Source organism: Atta cephalotes (genome assembly GCF_000143395.1).
Source record: "Atta cephalotes unplaced genomic scaffold scaffold00007, whole genome shotgun sequence".
Classification (NCBI taxonomy): domain Eukaryota; kingdom Metazoa; phylum Arthropoda; class Insecta; order Hymenoptera; family Formicidae; genus Atta; species Atta cephalotes.
Genome location: NW_012130071.1, coordinates 7,105,874 through 7,116,848, shown reverse-complemented (window position 1 = coordinate 7,116,848; position 10,975 = coordinate 7,105,874). Strand labels below are relative to the sequence as shown.

Sequence of the window (10,975 nt, the reverse complement as noted above, 5' to 3'; positions counted from 1 at the left end):
ACTCTTATAGTATTTTCTCAAATTTTTCATTTTATTCTTTTAAAGAGATTTTTCTCAGTGGTAAATGTTATAAGTTCAATTCCTTCATATTCAATCTCAAAAACTCATTCGATATGTTTTTGCACGAAATGAACAAATTTTGCAAAAAGAAGCATTGTTTTGCCATGCGAAGCAAATGTTGTGTTCAAAATAAATTTTTATAAAAGTTTTAATAATATGTAGCCAAAGATGTTGCTTAAAGTACATTAATTTTTATTTTAATAATTTTAGTCGAATTAATTACCCCAGTTCCGGAGCTGGTTGAATCAGATAGAATGCATTGGAAAAATGCATTTTTTTCATATTAGTTATCAGTTTTCTCTTATTATTAAAATATTATTAGATAGTCAAATGTATGTAACTGATGTAGAATTCATTTTTTCTGTAAGTCTCTTAATTTCGTCTGTAAAAATTCGAAATTGAAAAATGAGTCTATTAGCCTCGGTCTCTCCTACAATATTTGATACATATTTGTTATGAAGCAAAAAAATTTGAGATGATTTATTTTAAGTTATCTTGCGTTTGCAAAAGAAAATCGTAGAAGAAATCATTTTTAATATCGTATTGGCGAGATTGATTATTGATAAAAGAAATAAAAATAAAATGCATGTAAAATGAAAAATAATTTGTGTAATATTTTAATATAGTCGATAGTTTTAATTTATTTACAAAATAATGGATATATTATGTCTTCATATATTCTTTGTTACTAAAATACTACTGTTTAAAAGATTTTTTAATATATTTTTTTAAAATCGTACAATTAATTTTATCAGTCGAAGAAACATATTAATTCATTTTTTTCTAAATAATTAGATTAATTTTAATTGAGATAATATCATTGATTTTACCTTTTATACTCAATTTATTATCATTATGTCACTTTGCTTTTCACTTCTTACTGCAATATCAAAATTTTTTATAACAATATATACATAATTTAACACGTTAATGAATAATATTATGTACAATTTTAAAACAGCTTACTATATTTTAATAAATTTACAAAAATATAATTCATAATTACGATCCAGTATACATTAATTAAAAAATAAATATCATTGATAATATATTTTTTATTTAGTTGAAAATACATATTGATGCATTTTTCATTGAAAATTATGATTATATACATAAGCGCGCGTGTGTGCTTATGCAAATATTAGATCATGTTGAAAAACATTTTGAAACATCCTGTACGCATAATATAAATGTGTAATATGTTAGAATCATTATTAATCAATTTTCAAAAGTTATTAATTCATATTGTACAATTTATGTTCCCCCTTTTGAATATGTCTACAAAATATGATGTATGACTATAGTATAAGTATAACAATAACTTTTTTATGTATATTTCACTTTTTTACTTTACTTTGCAGGTGACAAGTACAAATCGAAGAATACCATGGTTACTTCACGCCTAACATAAGATTTTCTGAAGCATTCCTTGTTACTCAATGCAGTTTTCAAGTTAAACTTATCAAGTATAGATCGAAAATAAGGAATTATGCAATCGCTGTCAAAAAATGAATTTCGAAATCACATTTATAGAAGAAACTTCCACAATAACGTTCACACTGATGGCAAAGTATGTATGTACATTGATAATGTATTAACATTGATAATGTGTTTATGCTGTGTATTTAAATTATTGTTCTCGCATGTTATGTACAGTTTCGTTATTAAAATTCCAGAAACAAGCCAACAGCAATATGCGAAAAAGATGGCGACCCTTCTACGCTACAGACTTTCAATCCTTGATGTATCCTTGCTTCACTTTCTGCCGCATTCTTGGAATATTTCCATACAAGATTAACAATTCGACTTTCGAAGCTTCAGAATCATGTTACATTCTATCGACCATTGTTCTCTTCGTTTTCTGCGTTTACGAAATAATTATTATATATAAATTGGATATTTCTAGAATAATCATAAACAGAAGCGTACTTAGCTCTTTTAAGTGTCACAATTATTATGTGCTCGGTAGTTTCACAATGATTGTCACGTATGTCTTGAGACGTCCACGGTTGCTTTTGCTACAGACCGTATTGGAGATCTCTTCGGAATTACCCTCGGAATTATATGAAAAGTTATCCAGGCTAATTCATATTAAGGATATCTTCGGTTTCTTTCTTCTTGTCATCGTATCAGTAGCATATTGCATTTATATGCCGCTCAATACTATCTTCCTAACAATGTTTGTAATATACCTTACTTTGTTGATGTTTCAAATGGACATGATGTATATGAATTGCGTTTGTATATTGAAGATCTGTTTTAAGAAAATTAACGATAATTTGATGAAGGTTCAGGAATTAGTAATGAGCGATAAGCCATATCTACTCAGACGGATATATCACGAACAAAAGAATTCACTTCTATTGATGAAACTTAAAACCCTGAAGAAACAACATTTGATGATTAGCGACACAGTGCAGATGCTTAACATGATTTTCGGTCTGCAGATCATCATTACCATAGTCATATCTTTCACTGAAATCACTTTTAATCTGTACTTTTATATAGTTGTATTTATAGCCGAAGAAGAAGAAAACTTTTGGTACTGGTTTTTCATCTTGAATATGATATATTATATTACGAAGATAATATTGATAGTGTGGGTTTGCGATAGTGGTAAAGATCAAGCTGCAAAAATTGGCATCACCGTTCACGATCTGCTTAACAATACCAGCGATAAACAAGTAAAAAACGAGGTACAATAATGTATGATTTAATTTATACATTTTTATAAAAATCCCATATGCTATACTAATGCGTATTTCATATATTAAATTACTAGATTAATAATTATATTTCCCATAATGCTCTCTATTTATTATTATTTTATTAATTAATTTATTATAATGTTATTATATAGTTGGAACAATTTTCTGTGCAAATATTGCAACGAAAAAATGCATTCTCCGCAAAAGGTCTAACTATAGATGCAACGCTTCTCACTGCGGTGAGTAGCCACTTATTTCCGTCAAATAATTAAACATATATTTATTTCTTATTTTTTTTTTAGATGGCGGGTAGCATCACCACGTATTTGATAATTTTAATACAATTCTTAATGACATCGCATTCTTGTGATGGAAATATCAGTATTGCAGAAATAATCTAAATAAAAGAAAATAGAAATAAATAATAAACACACAAAAATTATAAATATAATCAATAAAACGTGCGGTTTTTAATATATTTTAATTAATGTAATTAATGTAATTTTTAAGTATATTCGTTATGATTTATGATAAATATATTTCAAAAGAATTTTGTATCGAACTAATTATAAATGTTTTATATTTAAACGCTCTACATTGTAAAAATAGATTATTGCAAGATACAATTTTGAGTTTTTTTCTTTATTACTGCAAAGTATTAATTAAGTTTTTTATTACAATTGATCCGGAATTTTTCTTTCTATCCAGTTTGTTTGCAAAATTGTAAAGTTCCTCTTTGAAATAAATAATATCATTGTTTCTGAAAATGCAAATAATGTAGTTTTACAAATTTTTAATGTACAATTATACATAAATCAGATATAAATTATTATATTTTAACAATTACGCAAAAACCATCTATAATATCTATATTTGTCTATAAATTAAAGTAAAAAAATAAACATTAATAAGAATATATTTTTATCCTTACAAAAAGAAGCGCACATCAATATAAAAAATTTACAATAAAGTAGAAGAGTATGATATTTACAAAATAAACTTAGAAATATTTTATAATAAATTACCTTTTATATAGTATATAAAATGAAAAATAAAAGATCTCTATAAATCATAGCATAAAAATATCCTTTATAAAATTTAGAGTTAAATAGTTGTTATATTATAGTGAATTTTTAAAAACTTCAATGCATTCAATGTTTGCATTATTATCGACACAAATTGAATGTAATAGCATATCATTACTTTGTACGTATTAATGTAATATGTTTAAATGATATTTGTCGATCGAAGAGTGCTATGATACTTTATGTTTCACATACGACTCTTTCAGTTCCGTCTGACTATTTGACTTAACAATTGCTTGCGGTTTTAAATTGAAAATCATTAAATACAAATTAATAATAAGGAGTGTACATCGGATGAGTTTAGAATGTTGTATGTATTTGTTGTCATTGAAAGATCAGAATTGAATAATTGTACATTTATAACAGAGCTTTCGAAAGCACAAATGCTAAAGTGTATAGACAACGTGATTAATAATCATAGACTGTCACTTATCACCTAAACTATTCTTTATAATATTGTATTTCGACGATGTTCAACTCATTGTTCCAAAAAACAAATCAAGGATAAAAATGTGGCAGTTATTTCATGGCACAGACTTTCAGACTTTGATGTACCCTAATTTCATCTTTTGTCACATCCTTGGATTATTTCCATATAGAATCAATGCTTCGACCTTTGAGACTTCTAGACAGCGTTACATTTTGTCGACCCTTCTTATCTGTGTCATCTGCATTATCAATCTAAAATGTCTCCACCAAATTATTTTTACTAGAACAATCAACTTTGGAGACCTAATAATAAATCTTGAGACTACCTCTTTCTTTACAATCGGCGGTTTCATAACATTTATTACGTACATTTTAAGCAAACCAAGAATGCGCGTGTTACATGCTATGCTGGAAATCTCTTCGTATTTACCTCCAGAATTGTATCAGAAGTTGTGCAAATGGATCCACATAAAGGACATTTTGGGTTGTTTTTTCTTAATCATGCAGTCATGCTTAATGTGTTACAGAGTACGTGGCTATTCTATTTTCTCTGTGTCATCAATATACATAAACCTGGTGGTGTTTAATATGGATATGCAATATATAAATTGCGTTTGTATATTGAAGACCTGTTTCAAGAAAATCAACAATAATCTGGTACATATGCAAAAAATTATGATAAACGATATAAAGCCATGTGTTCCCAGTTTAATTTACCACTTGCGAAGGAGTCAGTTCCTGTTAATAGAACTCAGGATCCTGAAAAAGCAGCATTTAACAGTCAGCAACACAATGAAAATGCTGAACATAATTTTCAGTCCACAGCTTCTTGCTACTTTAGTCTTGACTTTTACTGAAATCACTTTCGAATTGTATAAACATTTAATACAATGGCAAGATGGGCTGTCCTTCATTCTGGATGATGAAATTGATGATGTATTTTTCCTAATGTCTATAGGATACGAATTTTTAAAAATAATATTGATAGTATGGACTTGCGAAACTAATAAGAATCGAGCATTAGAGATTAGCACTACTGTTCATGATGTACTTAACCGCACTAGCGATGAGCAAATCAAAGAAGAGGTAAGCAAAATATAATGGTATATTTTCTGCTATGAAGATGTCATATGCTATAATTAAAATCCTGTACTAATGCAATTTTATATACACTAAATTTATTTAGCTCATATAATTATGTTTTCTAATTCTTTATTTCACGACCTAATATTGCAGTTGTACCTATTTTCTTTGCAAATAATGCATTGCAAAAATACACTTTCCACGAAAGGTTTTTCTATGAACGCGACACTTCTCGCTGCGGTAAGTAATAAATCATTTGCCTTAATAAAATAAATACTATTTATTTTTTCTTTATTTTCAGATGACGGGTAGTGTTACAACATACATATTAATCTTGACACAATTTATGATCATGGTACATTCTTGTGATGGAAAGGCTGCAAACAATATTCGAATGACTTAATTAAAAGCAGATAGAAAAAAAGAGAAAAGAATCTCTTTCTAAATTTTAAAAAACTCTTTTCTTTATTATTGTTAAATTATTGTATTATACGTTTTATGTTTATTCAAAAGCACTTATGAATATATATATAGAAAAAGTGTTTAAAAATTCTCTATTACATATATCGATAAATAATTGCAAATAAATTTTTAACATTTTAAATGTATTAAATGTATGTATTATGTCATAAATGCATTTTTACGAAATATCTCTCTTTCTGTTCATTAAATATTGTATCTTAAATAATCTTTTTAATTAAAATTACAACAAAGTAATGAAAATATTAATAAATTAAATAAATTTTATTTAGATACTTTATTTAAAAATTAAAATAAAAATATATTTATGTAATACATATTTCAAATTCCGTCCAAGATAACATTCTATAATAATAATGACTGATATTAAAATGACACAAATATAAATTTTATTAATTCCTTGTTTCAATGACATTAGATATCAGTAAGCACAAATTCGGCTGTAGATTTTCAAGATAAAAAATTATATGTATTATAATATTGTAAAAATGGATTACGCAGTAAATTTTTTCACAATTATAATCCTTAGGAATTTTTTTCATTATTATTTTTAATATACAATATTTTTCATTATTGCTTGTTTATTATATTAAATACTATTAAATAATCATGGAAAATTATTTTTTTTGTTTATAATCTATTTTCACTAAAATATTATGAAATTCTCCTTGCTTCTAAAATTTTTAAATAAATATATATTTTAGAGCAACGAAAACTGCTTTATCAAAAATATTTAACATTTATTATTTATAAAAGAAGAATATCTTAAATTTGTAAAAAAACGATTATATAATGTCTACTCGTGCTTCAATTTTCAATTAAATTGAGCAAAGAAAGACATAAATAATTTCTTTATATCAAAATTATTTAGTTAAATTATCAAAATTACTTAGCTTAACATAGTTTTTAGATTTAATAAAATGGATTTTTAAGTAAATATAAATTAACATAATAATAATTTTATATTTCGAAGATATCGCATGGTAGTAATTATCACATTCGTCACACAAATGTATAAAAGAAGCGATTGTATATCTGCAAACAAGTTAAACAAGTAAAAATTAAGAGCTATACTATTTATTATAATTATTATAAATTTCAATTATTTTAATTATTTTAAATTATTTTTTATTTCTTGACAAAATGAAATGTAGAAATCATTTATGAATACGATATACAAATACTATTCCCATAAGATAATAAATATAAGATATGACTAACCACAAAGAAAGATGAAAAAATAAAATAAATATATACAGAAATATAAACATACATTTGTCAATTTTAATCTGTAACTAATTACAAAAAATGTTATCTTTTCAATTATAAAATTTTTGAACAACTTCGATAACACTTTTATCAAGACAAAATGATCTTTAATTATTCAAGTAATTTAAAAGCAAAAGAAAAATATATAATATACTTAATTAATTTTAATATCTTATTATTTATTAGTAAATAGCAAGCAATAATTATTAATTTATTAGAAATGTTTGTGATAATCCCAATACTTTTATATTTAAATTAATTTGTGTTATTATTTTATTTCAATTACTTTACTCACATACGCGTTATTTTTTTAAATGTAATGTAATTACATTTAAAGTAAATTTAATACTTAATTTATAGACATACCAAAATATTCTATATTTGCGTATTTATTATTGATAAATTATAAAATTATAATATATCAATTTTATAAAATTATTCTTGAAAAACTAATGATTTTGATGCATAATCACAATAATAAAATTTATGCTTTTTATACTTAAAACTTCCACGAATTCTTTCTATATAAAGATTATGCGTTTCACAGGTTTTCTCTGTGTCCAGATCCATTCTTGAAATACCAACGTTCCGTGAACTTTGCAGTCCATTTCATCAGAGCGAGGAGCAGCCTGATACTGATAAAGTGCAAGGTTCACGAAACGGTGTTTCAAAATTGGATCTTGACACGAAGAAAACCTGCAAAACGCATAATCTTTTTAAGCTCTTTATTTATTTTCTTTTATTATGAGACATATAGAAGATTAATCTATAGATTCTAGAAATAATTTCTTGCCTATAACATCATGTTTCTTGTGCATGACATATTTATTAATTTCAATTTTCCAAAAAAATACATCAATTAATCCACATTATTATTTAAATTAATTATGATCAAGATAATTATGATCAAGATAATTATGATCAAAATTTTTTTGTTGTATTGTATCTTTACGTTATAACATGATGCATCAACATTTCATTTATTATATTTATGATTGTCACCGAAATAAATATCATACTTCACAAATTTAATGTATAATATTTTATTAAAAAATTTAATTTTTTTTTAATTTACGGACTTATTATAAAAGTAACAGATTTATATAAAAGAATTTCAATTATTATGGATTAAAATATATAAATTAGAATTAAAAAATAAATATTCATAACAACTCATTTTTAATCAAATTGAAAATGTATACCGATAACTTTATATTTAAAAAAATTACAGTAATATACATATATACATATATATGTATAATATACATATATACAGTAATATACATATACACATATAATAAAAGTAAAAGAATTAAATTTTTAAGTATAATATTTTTTCAATTTTGTACAATGAGAAAATACCATAAAACTAGTTTAGTTGTAATATTATATATTAATTTAATCTTAACCATTATTAATGGTTGCAGGTAAATGTTGCACAATTATTAGTTTTTGCATTATGGGTACATATAGAGTTGCTGTACTCTTATCATGTTATAGCAATAAGGTGTTTTTACCTTGTTCTTTTAAAAAGCAGTAATAATAAATTCAAATTGATAAACATCATGATTACTTCCCTACTAACATACAATTTTCGATATTTCGTTGCTCGATGCAGCAATTGCAGTTTTATCTTTGTGTTGTATATTCGTCGTGTGTAAAACAGCAATCATTCGTTTACACATTGTAAAAAAACTAAATTTAAGAAGAAAACATAGTGAAATGATGACCAGAGAAAAGTTTTACATTAATGCTAAAGTAATAACATATAATTATGAATTTGTAGACTGTTGACTAATTTAAATTGTTGTTCTGTATCTGTCTAAGGACATTTTGCTGACCATGTTTAATTCATCATTAAAATATCAAGGCCAATATAAGGATAAAGAAAAAAGGAAGAAGTGACAGCTTCTTCAGATCATCAACTTTCAATCCTTAATGTATCCCAATCATTTCACCTTCTGTCAAGCAGTATTCTACTTGTATTTCAACGTAATACATTGACAAAATGGGATAATCTTGAAGCAAGATAAGATCTACAATGCAAATTTCATTCCTAAAGCGTATTACATTATAAGATTAATGTTGATAGCATAAATTTGCGAAACCAGTAAAGATCAAGCAATCAAAATTGGCACTTCCGTTCATGATGTGCTTAATAGTATCAGTGATGTGCAAATCAAAGATGAGGTAGTGAAGAAAAATTTTATTTTAGTTCGAAAACTTTTTAATATAAATTATTTTAATACTAATATAAATTAAACAAATATGTCGCGATTTTTATATATTAGATCTTATCAATTTATATTCAACTAACTTATATTTATCATTTCTATTCTATGATTTTCATATTTATTACCTTTTGATTTAATGTTGCAGTTAAATTTGTTCTTATAAATATTGCATTGCGAATAATACATTCTCCGCGAAATGCAACGTTGTTCACTATGGTGAGTAATTAAAAATATTCCTTAATTAAGTACGTAATATTTATGTATGTCATGTTTTATTTTTAGATGATGAGCGTATCTATTAATTTTAATACATATCTATTAATCTTAATACAATTTTTGATCATGAAGCATTCTTGCGACATCAAGACAAACGCAATTAAATACTCAAGTAATTTAGTTATACAAATACGTTTGAGAATATTGAAAATTTTTTATCTTTATGTGTTGAATTTATTATCGCTGTGAATATAAATCCACCGTTTTTATCCTAAAAAATATATATATATATATATATATATATATATATATATATATCTTATCCACGTATGCTAAATAACATCTTGTACGACGTGTATTAATAAATAAGATTATTTATTTAAATGTACTATATTAATATATCACACTAAATTATTACTAATTATTAACTTACATTATTACATCACATTAATATACAAATTGATAAAAATGTCAAATATATATGCAATTTAATAGTTTTAATTATACTTTTCATTAAAAATAAAATATGTTAAATAGCTAATATTAATGAATCATCCAATTTATATTATCAGCCAATTTATATCTTATATCTTGTTTCTCGTATTAATTAATTCATACAACGTTTTTGTCAATTTTTTTTTTCAAAAAATAATACAAACAATTTGTAAGGCAAATTTAATGTTTAAATTGAATTAAACAATTCGTTAAATGCAACTTTTTATTCAAGTTTCAATTATCAATATATAGATTTAATTAAATTTTCATTAAGAAATGAGAGACGAAATATTGCAGTAATTTTTAGTATCATATTTTTTTGTTCAAAACAATTCAACTAATTGAAAATAACTGATTCATATACAATACTTATAAAGTACTTAATAATTTCACATCATTCAAAAGAATATAATCAAGCAATAATATCAAGCAATTTAGATATTAGTTAGTTAATTTTAATCTAAAAAATAGCACTCATTACGGAATTACAATTTCTATATTCTATTCCGAGACTTCGATAATCTAAAGGCTTAGGATGGTCGCTCGAAGAATAAGAGACTCGGATTCGATTTCCGACCGCGATAATATTTTTTATAATAAGAATTAATTATTTACAGATTTTAATATGTCACTCAGCATTATTAAGATCGTTTGAAGATACGAAAAAGCATTAAAATTGATAAATTACTAGTTAATTTAACTGATGGAATTGATGTTACTACAGTAATATAATAAAGTAAGCGTTTCAAGACCGAAAAATCATTTCGACGCGTTTTTCAAAAGACTACATATACGTAGTATAAATTCATACAGAATCATACAAGCATTTAAGATCCAACTAGTCTATATATATATATATATATATATATACACACACACATTACTAGTTTATACTAATTATTTTATTAATTAAAAC

At 24.6% G+C, this 10,975-nt stretch overlaps 2 protein-coding genes across 2 annotated transcripts; both read left to right on the top strand.

The window, feature by feature from the left end:
- The first annotated feature begins 2,036 nt into the window (after positions 1 to 2,036).
- On the top strand, positions 2,037 to 3,169 carry LOC105627025. The gene is made up of 3 exons (XM_012208305.1): positions 2,037 to 2,756; positions 2,921 to 3,007; positions 3,071 to 3,169. Exons 1-3 carry the CDS (start codon positions 2,037 to 2,039, stop codon positions 3,167 to 3,169), a joined length of 906 nt encoding a protein of 301 aa, XP_012063695.1.
- Positions 3,170 to 4,669: 1,500 nt separating this feature from the next.
- Positions 4,670 to 5,768, top strand: LOC105627024. The gene is made up of 3 exons (XM_012208304.1): positions 4,670 to 4,810; positions 4,910 to 5,368; positions 5,667 to 5,768. Exons 1-3 carry the CDS (start codon positions 4,670 to 4,672, stop codon positions 5,766 to 5,768), a joined length of 702 nt encoding a protein of 233 aa, XP_012063694.1.
- The last annotated feature ends 5,207 nt before the right edge of the window (positions 5,769 to 10,975 follow it).

Bases quoted from the DNA above. Each gene is read 5' to 3' on its own strand.
- LOC105627025 (XM_012208305.1), top strand. From the start codon at position 2,037: ATGATTGTCACGTATGTCTTGAGACGTCCACGGTTGCTTTTGCTACAG. The intron at 2,757-2,920 runs GTACAATAATGT...GTTATTATATAG, and splicing joins ATAAACAAGTAAAAAACGAG to TTGGAACAATTTTCTGTGCA. The intron at 3,008-3,070 runs GTGAGTAGCCAC...TTTTTTTTTTAG, and splicing joins ATGCAACGCTTCTCACTGCG to ATGGCGGGTAGCATCACCAC.
- LOC105627024 (XM_012208304.1), top strand. From the start codon at position 4,670: ATGCGCGTGTTACATGCTATGCTGGAAATCTCTTCGTATTTACCTCCA. The intron at 4,811-4,909 runs GTACGTGGCTAT...TGTATATTGAAG, and splicing joins CATGCTTAATGTGTTACAGA to ACCTGTTTCAAGAAAATCAA. The intron at 5,369-5,666 runs GTAAGCAAAATA...CTTTATTTTCAG, and splicing joins ATGAGCAAATCAAAGAAGAG to ATGACGGGTAGTGTTACAAC.